Here is a 15,687-nt window from a genome sequence, read left to right as displayed (position 1 = left end):
AAGGAAGGGAGAAACCAGACACACGAGAAAAGAAGTGGAGAGAGGGAGGGTGGGGACCGAGAGACACGGCAAGCCTGGGACGGGGGCCGGAGGGCTTGGGAGGAGAAGGAAGGCAGGAGGGACAGAGGGCAGAAGAAAAATTGCGGGAAATTAAACAGGACGAGGAGTGGACACTTTACAAAACCCCCAGCCTTCCTTCCCGCCCAACCCCACCAAAATAAAACTACCCCCCCCCCTTAAAAAAATAAATCAACCCAGGGCTGTGAGCACGTGCCCTGCCCGGCAGGCGCAGGGCTGAGAGGGACAGACAGGCCCCGGGACTGACGGTGCCGCCGCACCCGACGGCAGGAGGAAGGGGACGAGCACGGGGTTTCCTTTACTGTTTTTCTTTTTTCCTTCTTTCTTTTTTTCTTTCTTTCTTCCCTCTTTTTCTTTTCTTTCTTTTTTTTTTTCCTTTTTTTTTTTTTTTTTTTTTTTTTTGCTTTTCCTCTTCGTGAGAGAAGTCTGAGGCAGCCAGGGAGCGGGTCCCCAGAGCCCCCGGCGGGGAGAGGGCCGCACCCGCCTCCCGGGGCCGTCCCGGGAGGGGCAGCTGGCAGTGGGGCGCGGTGCCGGGGCTCACACGTAGTACTCCTTGTCTTTGTTCTTCTTGGCCTTGCTGGGCGTCTTGGGAGCGGCCGGGGCCTTCTCTTTGACCACTGCCCCATTGCTCTGGGCCGAGTTACTGATGTAGTTCCGGCTCTGGTCCACCTGGTAGGAGCCCTCGTCGCGGTTGCGGTACTTGTACATGGCGTAGAGGAGGATGAGGATGCAGAGCGCCGCGGCCGCCACGATGCCCACCACCATGCCCGTGGTGCTGCTGGACTCCCGGATCACCTCCACCGCGCCGGGCGGGCCCCGCTCCCCGGGCCCCGTGGGGTTGGCTGTGGGCAGATGGGGGAAGCCGGGGGCGGAGGTCACGCCCGGGCGCAGGGGCGGGGGCCTCCGCGGCTCGAAGGACGTGGGGGCCCCAGGCCCCAGGGGCGGGTTCTCCAGCAAGGGCTGCAGCGGGTCTCGGTGGTTCATTTTGCCCGCGGGCAGGTTGGGGGCCGGGGCGGAGGGGGCCAGCAGCACCCCGGGGGCGCCCGTGGCCCCATCTGTCCTGAGGTGGGGCCGGGGAGCGGGTTTGCGGGGTGAGAGGAGGGTGGTGCGGTCCGTGACCAGGGGAAAGGTGGTGTAAAAGTCCTCGTCGTCCGTGGGGGGGAGGCTGGAGTCAAAGACCTCCCCGGACGCAAAGCCCGAGGCCTCGATGGGCTCTTCGCAGTCGCTGTCGTCCTGCTCGGCCTGGCACGGGCCCCCGGCGGGCGGGCGGCGGGCCGCGGGTGGGGGCAAGGTGTCTTGGGTGGCGCCCACGCCCGTGAGGAAGGGATAGAAGGTGGGGGGTGGGGGCACGAAGGGGGATCGGGTGGCCACGGGAGGGGGGTCTAAGGAGTCCTCCGTGATAATGGGCAATATTAACTCTCCTCCTAGAACAAGAGAGAGAAGAGAGAAGAGAGGGTGTCAGCGAGGGCCCAGGGCGCAGGCGGCTGGCACAGAGAGAGAAACAACAGCCTCACACACCCAAATCGGTTCCAATTGGCTTTGGCGGAGACTAGAGCGGGCTGGGCCCGCCCGCCAGCCTGCCGGCGCGCTGCGCTTTAAGCGGGCAGCGGCTCGGATGCCCTGGGCACCCCACGCACGGGCTCTGCGGCTCACTGGGTTTTGGTCTTTTGTCTTAAGAAACCAAAAGGAACAGAAAGGAAAGGAAATCGAAAAGAAACGGAAAAAAAAAAAACTCTACTGGTTTAAGGCTTAAAAACACATACAAGAGCAGCATTTAAACAAACCTAACAACAATATCTTTTAGGGTTTTTTTTTTTCTAGATTTTTCTCTTTTTTTGCTTTTGTTTTTTTTTTTTCTTTTGTTTTTTAAAAAAGAAGATAGCATACCACGGAATTCAGGCAACTTACATCAACAAATAGGCCGTGTGATTTTAGCATGAAGAAAAAAATTACAAACAGAGCTGTGTAAGCGGGTTCTCCCGGAAAAAATAAGAAAAAACAACTTTTCCGTACAACGTTTTCTGTCTATCTGTTTGGCATCTCCCTCCCTCGCTCTTCTCTCCCTCTGGACATCTTGCTTCCTCCTGTACGCTCTCTCGCCTCCCTCACTTGTGCCCTCTCCCCCTCGTTAAACACAAAGCTAAGATCTGCACAGTGCAGGCTCGCTTGGGGAAACTGTTACCACCACTTGGTGACAGCATGGGAGGAAGGAGGGAGCAGTGGGAAGGAGGGCTTGGGGGAAAGGGAGGTACTGGCAGCCATGGAGGAATCGATACATGGGTGAGAGGACTTGGGGGGGATGGTCATGGGAAGCAGCTTTGAAGGTTAATTGCAGGCTGGCCATGGGAAGAGGAGAAAACTGAGGTGGGAGGTGACAAAGTCCATGAGAAAGAGTGGGCAAGGAGGAGACAGGCTGGGGGAGGGTCTTGTCCCATAGGACTCTGGGAGAGGGTGTGAGAAGCCCTGTGGAGGCAGGGAGGTGGGGAGGTGGGGTGGAGGGAAGGAAGGAAGGAAGGAGAGACGGAGGGAGGGAGGGAGGGAGGTGGACAGGAACACACGACTCCTGCCTCCTGCGCTAACCCTAATTCCCCAACGTGCTCTTTCTTCACCCTCCACCTCTGACCCCCACTGGCTTCCCCCCTCCCCCTCCCCAGAACCCCCATGGGCCGCCAGGACCTGACCAGGGCTGGACTGCCTCTGGCCCTCTTATTATTCTTAAAACAATAATAAAACAACGGAAAGAAGAAGAAAGCAAAAAAAGAAAAGAAAATACATACACAGCCATCTGGGAAGGAAGCACTTGCTAATATAGGGCCCAGGGCGGGGGTGGGGGGGGTGGGGACTAGTCGGGAAGGTTGGGGGGCGGTGATTAGGTCTCCTCCCTTTCTCCCTTAGGTCTCTTAACTGTGGTACCCTGGGCATAAACTGCAATTCCCATCAGCCCCAAAGGGTGAGAACTACAACTCCCATTAGCCCTTGGAGCCGGGGCGGGGGGGGGGGGCACAGACTACAATTCCCATCAGACCCGGGGTCAACAACTTGACAAGCCCCATCAGCCCACTGCCCCTCTGGCAAATACTGCATCCCACTGGTGTGGGGTAGATCCAGCTGGAGTCTAGGTCTGGGAGCGCTCTCTCCTCTTAGAGGGACACCTCTGGGCCTGGTTGGGCCTGGAGATTTCCTCTCTAGCTCGCCCTACACCCAAGCCCTGCCCCCATCTGCGTGCTTCTCCCTGGTCTCTGCAGGGCGTGGTTTTCACAGATCGGGCCCTAAGCCCCCTATCCCCTCCAGAGGAAGCACCCCGGGGGCTCCACTCCCAGGCCCTGCCTGCCCCACTGCCGCCACGCCCGGCCATGTGCCACTGCCACATCTTGGTGTCTCTTCTCCTGCTCCCTGCCCCCTATGCCTCTGTGTCTGTTGATCCTTCTGATCCCAAGCTCCGGCAAAATCTGGCAGAGCTGTCCTTGGCCACCCTAGCCTGCCACAGCCAAGATCTTGCCATTGAACTCGTAGCCTTGCCTAGCTCCCCGGGCTGCTCCTCCCACCAGGCTCCCATCTCCCCCTGGGCCAGGGCTCACCTGCACCCCGCATTGTGAAGCCCCAGGGCACCTGGCCCTCCAGGGGCTCAGCCACACTGAAAAACTGAGCCCAAAGCGGACAAGCATGTTCTGTGGAGCTGGGACCGTCCAAAGTTAGCTTTGTATGGAAGAGGATGCTGAGGCCCGGGGTGGGGAGGACTTCCCAAGGTCACTCGGTGTCTGCATCAGGCAAGGTGAACAAATGGACTCTCCAGTCCTTTCTGTGGCTCTCAGAGACCAGGGAAGGGTCAAGTTCTCACAAGGAGCCTGGAAAGGCCTGATTCATCCTCCCCATGCCTGCAGTAATCTGACTCTTGTCTTGTTAACCTGGGAGGCCACAGACCTGTTCTGTCATTAATTACTGTGTGACCACGGACAAGATTCTGTCACGCTCTGGGCTTCCTCATCTGTCAAGCTCTCAGCTTCCTCATCTATAAAATTAGGGCATTGGGCTCCAGGCCCAGGGTGAGGCCAAGGTCTGGCTCTTGTGGACCTCCTGCCTATGGATGAATAATTGATCTCCCCATCCCCTCCTGAGCCCTGGACCCACCATGGATGGCCCAGCACCCTGGTCCCTGGGTAAAGAGCACATTCAGCTCCCAGCTCTGAGGGGGAGGCTGGCAGCCTGTGTCCCGTCACGGCACAGTTCCTGTCCCTGCTGGGCCACACCACCGGCCCTCTTCCTGACCTTCGCCTTCCGTTCCGAACACCTCGCCCCTGCTAATATTTCACTCGTGCTTCGAGTCCGGCCAAATACCTCCTCTCCCGAGAAGGCCTCTGGTTTGGGCTCACTGCTAGGGAAGGTTCAAGGCCCATCTGTCTATCTCCCTAGCACCCAGCACTGGGCCTGGTGCGGGGGCTCATCGTGTTTTGACCAAGGGAAGGGGAGGAATACTCACCAGGCATTTCCTCTGGGCCCGGCCAGGCTAGGTATCTGGGGATGGGGTGGGAGCCCCTCACGGGCCAGAACAACTGGGTTTTGAACACCCTTCCTCTCCTGACCCACACAGAGCAGCACCGCTGAGTTCGGCCTGACCCAGCTCTCACCCATCACCATCTCGACCTTCGATGCTGGATGGGGCCACCGGTTGCAGGGGTTAATCAGGCTGGTCAGGGCACAGACCTTGTCTCTCTACCCTCTCACCCCCAGATAGGCTAGGGGTGGGGGAGGAGGGCCTCAGGCCTTGGACCACAGACAAATCCCGCCCAGCCTGAGCCCTCTGCAACCTTTGGTCCCAACTCACTGGTTCTTTAGGACCTTGGGGCACACAGGCCCCCCAAGGTCCCCCTGTGCAGCGTCTCCCAGGCTCCAGAGCCCTCCCAGGCCTGGTCACCTTGACTCTTGTCTCTGCCCTTCAACCCCAGCTGTGTCCTGCCTCCATATCTGGGTCTCAGCCCCGTCCCTGTGTCCCCCAGCTTCTCTGGGAGCTTTCCTTGGGCCTTTCTCTGTCCAAGGCTTTGACGGCGTCTCCTGAGGGTGTCCCGCTCTCACCCACATCCTCCGCACCACCACAACTGCCCCTTGGTGCCCCCTTCTCATGGCCCTGCACCCCAGCCTCCGTCTCCTCACCCCACAGCTCCTGCTGTCCCCACAAGATAACACGCTGTCAAGACCCCGCGCTGTCTTCCTTCCCCCACATTCGATCAAAGCCGTACTGGCTCTGTGGCAGGCAAGCCGCATGTAACATAGGGCACTGGGTTTCCCTGGGGTCGTTCGTTCACTGGTCCAGGGTCCAGCAAGCTTGTCCTGGCGAGGAGTTAGCAGGCTCTGGAGGAAGGGAGGACCCCTCAGAGACTCCTCACTGTGAAAGTCCAACCAGGGGCTCCCCTTCCCACTGGGCATTTGAGGAAGACTTGGGGTGCCTGGGACCCCGGGTCCAGCTCTACAAGGCTGTACATTGGGATGGGGTGCTCCCGGGAGTCTGAGAAGGACTTCCCACCCCTCCCCCACCTCAGGCAGCTACAGCACTTGGGAAATACTCACAGGAGCACGGATCACAGAAGCCCCCCCACCCCCCACCCAACTCCTAAGTTGAATGCCAGGACATGTCAGTCCCACTTAGTAGAGAGAATGCCATTCTGGCCAAGGAGACCAGCAAACTGAGCCCTTTCTGCCTTCAGGGCACAGCGACTCCTGACTGGAAATGTACCCAAGAACCCCATTCCCACCCAAGCAGGACGTGCCTACTCCCAAAAGAGCACCTAGCACTGAGGTTGAGTGTCACAGACTGAGCAATCGGCTGGCTGAGGCCCCGTCCGCCAGCGCGGGGTGCCTGCCCAGGCTGTGACAGCAAGAAAGCCACTAGCCCACAGGGCGTTTCGTGTGGGTTCGCAAAAAGGCAGCCCCTCAGTGTGGCCACAGACCTGCACGCACACGACTTGGCGAATAGCTTCTCTTTACACAATTAGAAAAAGGTACTCTGGCTTCCTGGAGGCCACAGCCCTGCTCCAGGGACCAGGACACGCAGCTTGGTGAGCAGAGAGCACTGGCTAGATTTCAGCCCTTACTCACCTGTTCCAGTAGACAACAACCTGTGCCCAACTGCGTGCAGTGACCTGGAAGATGGCGCCCCGCCCCACTCGGAAACACCAGCACAGCCAATGGCAAGCGTCAAGGCGGATTCAAGGTCAGAGCGGATGCGTATCGTGTGTGTGTGTGTGTGTGTGTGTGTGTGTGTGTGTGTGCGCGCGCGTGCAGGAACGCACCCCTCAGAGTCTGTTCCTGTGCACCTGGGCATCGTGTGCACATGAACCTCAACGGATCTGAGCACGTGAGCGTCAGGGAATCTGCACAGACGCGTGCGTGTAAGCGAGCCCCTGGCTGTGCCTGGGTCCACCTGCTTCTGAGCCTGGGTCTGAACTCCTGTGCGCATGGGTGCATGCCCCCGTGGGTCCCAGCGTGTGAGGCAGGCCTCTGTGAATGCCTCTTTCCCCAAACTCATGGTCTCCTTCTCCTGGGCTGCAAGACTACATTTCCCAGCACCCCTTACAAGTAGGTGTGGCCGTATGACTGAGCAGGGGCCGCTGCTAGTAGCCGCCTGGGAAAGTCTCCCGCGTGCGTGCCCTTTCCCCTCCTTCCAGTGACCTCGCAAACTGCCTGCTGAGTACGGAGGAGCTACCAGGATGGAAGGAGGCTGGATTCCCAAAGCGCTCCTTGGGGCGGAGCCACCTGCTGATGGGGAAGCACCCTGGTGGGCTTTCACTTGAGTGAGATGCTTCCCTGGAAGAAACCACTGAGATCTGGGGGTTATCTGTTACAGAAACACACGTTGCCTTCACAAGTACGGATGCCGAACCAGACCTGTGTGCCCCCAAAACCCGTGGGCTTCAGGTAACAAGCCAGGGAAAGGGCTGGAAAGATGAAGCAGCGTACGATGCGGGACATTGGGTTCCAGCCTCTCCTTGTGATGCCCTACGGGGCAGAGCGTGGGCCGGCGGAGGCTGAGGCCCCAAGGGAATGTGCCAGGAAAGTTGGGGTGACAATGCCGGCTTTTCCTTTCGGCTTTCAGTAATGCATCATAAGAAGACTGAGTTAGGCAAGAGTGAGTGGGGGCTTTGCAAGCAGAGACGAAGGCAACAGAGAGAGCCCGGAAACGCGGGGCTTGCCAAGCGTCCAGAGAGCCGATGCTTCCAAACTACAAATCGCGAGAGAGACCAAAGATGGCTGTGAGGGACAATGACCCCGTGAGATGTCTACCTGCACAAGGAGGCCTCGGCTTCGCCTCACAGATCAGATGGAGGATGTGGCCTCCCCACCTGCTGTTTCGAAGGCCTTCAGAAGCGTCATCGCTAAATGAAGAGACAGGCTCTGATTCCATGATCAGAGCAACGTGGAAATAAACGGGCTTCGCAAGTGTGTCTGGGAAAGAACTCTGAGGGCAGCCGCTTTGACTGCTGGAGCCTGAGAAACCACCTCTGGGCCCCCAAATATGCAGGGGCAGGAAGTGGGCCGAGTCCCCAAGGAGGACGTTTTCCCAACACCCACTTCCGAGGAGGCCACGGAGGATAAGAACTGGGAGGCCCTTCACAGAGGCAGCACCAGGGCCACAAACCAAGGAGAGGGAGTTTCTCGAAGACAGTAGAGGACGGGGGTTAGGGAAGAAAGTTCCCCACCGCAGGGGTAGAGTCTCACCCACTGCAGGGGGGGCTGGATTTCCTCAAGGCTTAGAACTAGGGGTCTTGGGGGGTTTTCCATTCCTCTCTTTTTTTGCATGACAGGTTTTACTGTGATGGCTGACTCTGGCGCACTGGATTCGGGGCTGGGCTGAGCTGTGTGGTCCGTGAGATCGATTACTCTTTTAGTTCACGGGGATCCAGACCACATGTGGACACCCAGGAGCAAGTCTGGACCCAGCCAAGCGGGCCGCCATCTCCCAGACACCCTCCCCTTTGCAGTGACAGCCCTGAGGGGGTGAGGCTTCAGGGTGTCTCCCTTGGGGGGCAGGGGGAGGCGTGCTCTGCGGGTGTGAGAAAGAGTGAAATGGACTGTTGGTGACCCAGAGGCCACACTGGACACAGAAATCGCTAGCTGGTCTGGTCACCGCATCTGTTTCTGCTTCCTCCCCGGGGGCACGGCAAGGCCATACCTCCCAGCCTTCCTGGAAGCTGAGCCGGGGCCAGGAGACTGAGCTCCGGATGGCCGCGGGCAGAATCGTCGCAAGCAATGAGCGCCCCTCTCCACCCTGGCCCGTAGAACCCACCCGCGCGTGACCCCACCGTGGGTCACCTTCCGCAACTCGGGACCTCACCTGGTGGGGACAGTGTGGCTTCCAGACGGAAGGCCAGGCCCTGGGCGAGTGCTTGTAGAGGAGAAATAAATTTCTAGGTATTAAACTACAGGTGCTGTGGAGTTGATCTATTATGGCAACTGGTGTTATCTTAAGAAACTCTGGAATGTGAGCTCATTTGTGCTTCTGTGAATTCTGAGCTAGATGTGTGGGTCTGAGTGCGCGCGCGCCCGTGTCTGTGGGGTTAAGCCTCTGAGGGTCTCCCGTACGTATGCATGGGCGCAAAGCCTCCGAAGGGTCATGCCTACACAGGGTAAGCGCACGAGCTGGCTCTGTGGGTCTGAGCCACGTGGGGGGCTTATATGAATCTGAGTGCTCGCGCGTGTGTGTGCCCTCGGGGGTCTGAACAGCGGCATGTGCTCACCTGTGTGTGAACACAGAGGCATGCGTTTTATTGGGTCTGAACACGTATGTGCGGCCTGAGGGCCTGAGGATACGAGCCCATCTGTGAGTAGCTCATGTGGACATCTGAGCATACGAGTAAGTGGACATCTGAGCATACGAGTAAGCGCATCGGTATCCGTGGGTGCCTGTGCGGGCCAGTGTAGACGTCTGTGTGTGTGTGTGTGTGTGTGTGTGTGTGTGTGTGTGCGCGCGTGCACGTGTAAACACCACTGCAGGACTCCGTACGAGTGTGTATGCCCTGAAGGGTCCGACCATGTGTATGTCTCCAAGCATGTGTGAATCTGAATGTACGTGTCTCCGAGTGTGTGTGCGTGTGTGTGTCTCTGAACACGTGGGTATGAATGTAAGCATGCGTCTGTGTAAGACCAGGCACCTGTATGGGTTTGTGCGAACTTACTGGCAGGACACCGGAGGCCTGAACATGAGTGTGGACTTGGGTGGAGCCGTGACACGCGGCTGTATGGGTCTGTGCTTCTGTGGGTCTCAGTAGCCGTGTGTCTGTGTGTTACGGACGACACGTGTGTCTCTTTAGATCTAAGCGTGTGTGCGCCTCTTTTGGTCTGAGGTGCGAACGGCCTGTGACCGTCTAGGTTTGAACGTATTCACACCTGTGCGAGTGGGTGTGCGTGAGCTTGCTGGTAGATCCCTAAGTGTGTGTGCACGGATGTACGTGCGTGCGCCCCTGGTCAGACACGTGTGCACGCATGTAAACGTGTGCCACTGTGGATCTGAGTCCGTGTGCGCCCTTCCTCGGTGCCTCAAGGGGTGCAAACTCAAGTCCCCACAGGGCACCATACCCTAATGTGTGGGTCAGGCTGGCGAAGACAGCGAGGGGTGGTGGGCCACATTCCCCACGATGCAGAGCACGCCCCCGCTGAAGGCACTCCCTCTCAAAAGAATGAAAACACAGTGCCCATCAATCCATACCCTTCTTTGACTGGCTTGCCAACCTCACGTGAAATAACCACGTTGGACGATGATCTCACCGAGCTATGGGAAGGAGGAGTGGGGCCTGGGGTCTGGGAAGGGGCCCGAGTGGAGAGGAAGGGTGGAAAGCGAGTGGGGATGATCCCAGGCTTAACATCTGGACCCAGGGAGGAGGATCTGGCAGGTGGGAGGGATGCCAACGGCCTGGGGTCCCTGGGGTCAGTCCCTGGGTAGCCACTGTCTCTAGCCAGGCTGCCTCCTCCTCTAACACTGACCTCGGAGCCCAAGGAGGCCCGGCCCTGTGCTAGAGAAAAGCCTCCCTGCACCCGGGGCACAAGAGGGTCTCTGGCTGGAGTCCCCTTTCTCGGTAGACGGGGAGGGTGGCATGGTCTAGATCAGCCTGAGGGGCTCTGGAGTCATCTTGGTCTTTGCCTGGCCTCCCATCAGGATAAAACTCCAACCTGAAGCATATGGGACGGGTGTGTGTATGAAAATACACACACGTGCCATGCACACCTGGAGGAGAACCTCTGGCTTCTGTCGGTCTCCTCTGGAGGCTTACGCGTACGCTCTGCCCTTATTTTCAAAGCCCAGTGCCAGGCTGTCCACCAGCCTCTCCCTACCCCCCCCCCCCCCCCCGGCTTCTAGTCCTCCTCTACCCTCCACCCTCCCCTCAGGGGCTTGGCCCTCTGATCCAGGGAGGGCGGCCGACCTGCCTACCTCAGCTCCCCTTTACTCCCTTGTCCCAACACAACCTAAGGGAGCTCGGCCAACCGGTGCACGCACTCAACGACTCAGCGTCCGTCACATCCAGGCCCCTGACAAGACTCCAGGTGGCGGCTGGAAAGTTCGAACCTCGGGGAGTGTGTGGCCCCGGTGTGGCCCAGTATGCACTGCCTGTCCCTGCGCGGTGGCCGTGTGGCCCCACACTCCTCTCCACGGGGTCCAGGGAGAGCAGACCCCTCCTCTCACCCCATAGTCCCTCCCCCCCACCCCCCAGAGTGAGCACATGCGTGCAAACACATGTGATGGGGCCAAGTGCCCTTTTCTCAAGACCCACACAGCCCTGTGTCCCCGGAGTCCTATCCCAGGGCTCTCGTGGAGCTGATCATCACGGCCCCTTTCGGCAGGTCCGGGCTAGGGGAGCTGCTTCCATATACGGGAAACCCCAGTAACTGACTGGGTAGAAGAGGTAAAGCAGGGTTGAGGGGGAGAGTGCTGCGTGGAAGCTGCCAGGTGCCCAGAACCTCCCAAAGCAACGGCAGAGCATGAAGGTGCGTCCCTGAGCTGAGATCGCCTAGTGGGATGCAGCCAGATGGCCCCCCCAGCAGAGGGGCCTCCCCGCAGTGGACGGCGTCTGTTCCAGAAAGCACCAGCTCTCGGCTGTGGATGGGGAGGCCTTTGCAGCCCAACAGCCTGCAGCTCCCCCACGTGCCTCAGGGCCCCGGACCACCAAACAACGCTCTTCAGCTCTGGCCTGTGGGGTCTGGGGGCCTGTGCCCCGACTCTCCCCCTGCCGTTGGTCTCTGGAACCTGAGCCTCTGCCCCAAGGCTCCGTGGTGTTTCTTGCTCTCCCCACACTCCTTCCATGGTTGCAACCTACCCTCAGCTTGAGCGTCTCCTCTGGGACTGGCAGACCGCCCCCGCCAGGCTGGATTCACAAGCTATGCCCCAGTGAGACTGACCCCCTCCCCTGACCCCATCACCGTCGCCAACCCCGCAGGCATCTGCCCCAACCTCCAGAGCCCAGGTGCTACCCACTGCAAGGTAACCAGAAGTCTCTGGAAACCCAAGCAAGGGATGAGGTTCCCACAAGCTCATCCAGGCCACCACCGGGTCCCACGATCCCTTCCTGGGAAATCTGGCCACATTCAGTCCTTCCTCCGTTCCCGCTGCCAGCCATAAGCACCAGGACCTCAGCTCCTCAGGCCCTCCCTCCCCCTGGCTCCTCTCAGCCACCCCCAATCTGCTCAGCTGAGCAGCCCTCGCACCCACCGTGCCACTCCATACCCCGCACTTCTCAGTTGGCACTCGAGGCCCACCCTTGCTTTGCCAACCTGGTCTCTCGCTGGGGCCGAGCCCAGCTCTCCAGCTGGAAGGATCCAGCAGAGGCCTGGAATGCCACCCCCGGGAAGCCTTTCCTCCCAGCACCTGCTCTCCTGTTGGAGCAACTGCCCCTCTAGAAATCTAGACCAGACCTCAGGTCCCAAGCTCCTCAGGGGTCACGTGTCTGGCTAGGGGCACATCTCCTACCCCACCCCGCCCCAGCCCACTCACTGCCTGGCACAGAGCTGCCGTGTGGCATAACTGCCCCAGCTTGGCCTGGCAGAGTGTCTGGCCACCTCTCTGAGACTGGGAATGAGGAGGGTTCTGGATCCAGCGGAGGTCTCCTCTACTACTGACCCAGGGAAAATCAGGCCTCAGGGACTGATGGGAGTTGCAGTTCTGGACCCAAGAGCTGATGGGAGTTGTAGTTCTGGACTCAAGAGCTGATGGGAATTGTAGTTCCTAGGTCTGCGCTCCCCCTCCTACCCCACCCCCAGCTCGCACCCCATAAAGACTCATGGGAGCTGTAGTTATTCATCTTTCTCGGGAAAAAGTCCCCCTCTTTCCCTCCCAGCATTCCTTGGCCCTCAACCCCAGGATCCCAAGCTAAGGACCTCACTAACTCGGGGGGCTGGGGTACCAAAAGGCCAGAAACGGCCTTGCCAGAGGGACAACTGGAGGGACCTGGAGGGCAATGGCAGGAAGGCAGAGGAAGCTATCAGGGCAAGTGAAGGCCTGGCAGCAGGCCCCGTGGGCTTGGGCCAGGTGGCAGGGACAGTCGCCCCCCTCCCATCAGCGTCACCCGGGCCCGGGGCAGGGGAGGGGGGAAAGGCACTCACCAGTACTGGGCTCACACTCCTCCAGGTCCTCGTCGTCACTCGGACACTCAGCAGAGGCCACCAAGAGGTCATCTGTGTTCTGGGGGCGAGAGGAAGGGTGGGGCGGGGGGGGAGAAGAAGGTTCGCGGGTGGGTCAACAGGTCCCAAAGCCACCTCTTGAGTGGGACCACACAGGAGACGGGTCCTGGGCTAAGACACACACCCTGGCCTGTGGCTGGATGGCCGAGGGCCTCCCTTCCGCCGGATGTGCAGAGCGAGGCTGGACAGCACCCGCCCTGCAGCAGCTGCCCGGCTCCTGGGGGTCGGTGAGCCGGCACATGTTGTGTCTTTTATTTCTAGGAAGCCAGGGAGGCTGACGTTGGACCTGGGGGTGCAGGGCTGGAGCAAGGGGGCCCGGGGCAGGGGGGAGATAAGGCGTGGGGGCCACCGGAGGCCAGCACAGGCAGAGAGGGGGAGCAGGGCCTAGGGTGGGGGGTTGCGGGGGGTGGTTCTTGGCTCCACCCTCACTACCCCCACCCACCCCCCTCTCTCTCCCAGCCCCCTTCCCAGAGCCCAGAACCAGGCTGCACACAATAATTAGGGCTGTGGTTGCTACGACAACCGGAGACGACTTTGTCAGCATTTTCTCTCCTCCTGATTGCAGAGAAAGAGAATCCCCAAGATGAGCGAAATGTAAGGGGCGGGGAGGGGAGTGCGTTCAGGGTGCGCTGGGGAGGAGACCCAAGCGGGGAAACCCAGAGTCCAGGCGGGAAGGGAGCCCAGGAGACTGCGGGATGTGGGGAGAAGGCTGCTGAAGGCCAAGGGTGGGAGGAGTCTGGGGTGGGGAGGGGTGCCTCTTCTCCACCCTGCCCCTCCCCCCACCCCCCCATCTTCAGATCACTGATTTTCCTTCTGCACCCTGGCCCCTCAGCACCAGTCCGTCCTGCGGGGGCTTCTCCAGCACAACTGTGGCCCCTGGGGCCCCCCCACCTCTCTTCCACCTGGATGGCCTGCCCATCTCCCTCCCACTGAGACTGGTGGGCCTGTCTTGCCCATGGGCGCCGGGCATAGTCACTGCCCAATCTTGGGTAGGGCCAGGCCTTTCTCCCGGGGCTCCCCGCTCCCTAGGGCAAGGTCTGGCATTCGGGTCCCCCAGCTTCTCTTGGCAACAAAGGCAGAGGGGAAGGGGGTGCAGACTTCTCGCTCGTGCCTGGATGAGGCCGTCAGCCAGTGCCAGGCTCCCCTACACACGGCCTGGGAGGGAGGAGGGGATTTAGTGCTCATCGAGTCCGGCCCTCATTTACAGACGCTGAAGGCAGGCTGGCGGTGGACCCGGGGCGCGGCCCCCTGGCCGCCCCCCCCACCCCCAACCTCTCCCTCGCCCCGGGGAGGACAGCGCTCTCTCCAGGCACAGAGGCCCGACAGCCACGGGCAATGAGGGACAGAGGTGACTCGGGCCGCGGGGACAGGGTGATTAAATAAGGTCTACCATGCCAGGTGTGATCTCTCCTGGCAAGAGCTGGAAAACTCAGCCAGGCCCCCAAGTTGCCTCTGTGAGTCACGCGTGCTCCGTTGGCTTTTGGCACCAGCAAAGCCGGGCCTGTCCTGCCCCAGCACAGCCTCACCCCCAGGTACCACCTCTTCCAGGTATAAGAGAAGATAAACTCAAGTCACTTGGGCTTGACCTGCTCTAGAGAGAGCACCTGAGCAGGCGAGGCAGGCAGTGTGGGGGTAAAGCACCAGGCAACTGTCTGTACCCACACCCCCTCACACCCACAGCCATAGAGGGCACTGAGGCCTGCTACGCGGTGGCACCTGCTCAAGGTCGCAGGCGGAGGACGGGCTTGCGGTCCCACTGCGAGGACACCAGCAGTCAGGGAGACGCCGCTCCGGGCCTCCACCAGCCTCCAGAGGCGGGGCCGCCACCAGCTGGGCTTCTAGCCCCTCCAGGGCCGTCACCTACGTGCCCTGCCCAGAGCGATGCTATCCTGGCTCCATCCATCTCTCTCTCGCTGCCCACACAGCACTGGGCATGGCCTTTGTTATGGGGCAGGCAGATGGGCTCATTCCACCCTCACCCCAGTCCAGACTTCCTCCCTCTTGGGTAGGGCGGTCTTCCCTGGTCTAGCTGGAGTACCAAACTCCCCCTTAGCCCTGGGAGTGGTCCCTAGAAACAGTGCCCACCCTCCCATATACAGCATCCCTGGTCACCAGGGCAAAGGCCGCTTCGCGGAAGGAGACCTTTCCCACCTCACCCGACCCATCACTGTGACAGGGATGAGGTGGCAGTCTCCGGGATCCCGCCAGACCCCCCAGGCCCTCTCTGGGGCGCCCCGGTGGCTACGTAGGCATCGGCCCTCTCCCCCAGCCAAAGTCTCACTCCTTGTCCGTCAGCCCAAAAGGCCCTCACCTGGGTGGTGCTGTCCCTCAGTGTGGGGGAGCGGCCCCGGCGCGTGGTAGTGGTGGCCATGGTGGTGGTGGTCTCCATGATGGTGGTGGCCATGTCGGCCAGCAGGGTGGTGGCCGTGGTCTCCGCGCTGAGCAGCACGGACGGCCCCTCCCCCACCAGGCGCAGGTGGCCCTCGGTCCGCACATTGGGGTCGCTCTCGGCGGCCAGCGCCAGCACCTTGAGCCCATTGTAGTAGAGGCCGGACACCTGGCCCTGGAAGGGACGGCCCTGGTCCCGGCCCCCGATCTTGATGGCAGCCTGGCTGTTGAAGATGGTCAGCTGGCGGCCTGGCGGGCGGGGAGATTGGTAGGGGTGACAGAGGAGGGACGGGCAGTGGGGAGAGATCAGAACAGGATGGGAGAACAGAGGGAAGCCAAGGGAAGGAAAGAGGAGTGGAGAGGGAAATCAGCAAGGGGGTGGGGGTGGTGGATAGGAGAAACGAGGAAGGGGCAGACACCAAAGGGAAAGTCCTTGTCAGCCACAGCCCCTAGCCCAGCCAGGTGGGGACCCCAGAGGGGGAGGGTCCCCAAGGCACACATGGGCTGGGAAAGGGAGCCCAGCTCCCCCCTGTCCCCACCATGCTCATGCCTCTGATATTC

General features: G+C 60.5%; 1 protein-coding gene across 34 annotated transcripts in view; it reads right to left on the bottom strand.

The window, feature by feature from the left end:
- NRXN2 (neurexin 2) overlaps positions 1 to 15,687 on the bottom strand; it is a 108,200-nt gene continuing 92,513 nt past the window's right edge. For 21 of the 34 annotated variants that reach the window (XM_027045808.2, XM_027045811.2, XM_027045816.2 and 18 more), the window contains 3 exons: positions 15,050 to 15,375; positions 12,661 to 12,739; positions 1 to 1,502 (listed from right to left, as the gene is read on the bottom strand). In XM_027045808.2, coding sequence (XP_026901609.2) covers positions 616 to 1,502; positions 12,661 to 12,739; positions 15,050 to 15,375 — 1,292 coding nt within the window. In that variant the 3' untranslated portion in view covers positions 1 to 615. The remainder of the gene's footprint in view (positions 1,503 to 12,660; positions 12,740 to 15,049; positions 15,376 to 15,687) is intronic. The other 13 variants (XM_027045829.2, XM_053202969.1, XM_027045834.2 and 10 more) reach the window with 1 other exon arrangement.

This window comes from Acinonyx jubatus, chromosome D1 (genome assembly GCF_027475565.1).
Source record: "Acinonyx jubatus isolate Ajub_Pintada_27869175 chromosome D1, VMU_Ajub_asm_v1.0, whole genome shotgun sequence".
Classification (NCBI taxonomy): domain Eukaryota; kingdom Metazoa; phylum Chordata; class Mammalia; order Carnivora; family Felidae; genus Acinonyx; species Acinonyx jubatus.
This window is presented reverse-complemented; position numbering and strand designations above follow the sequence as displayed.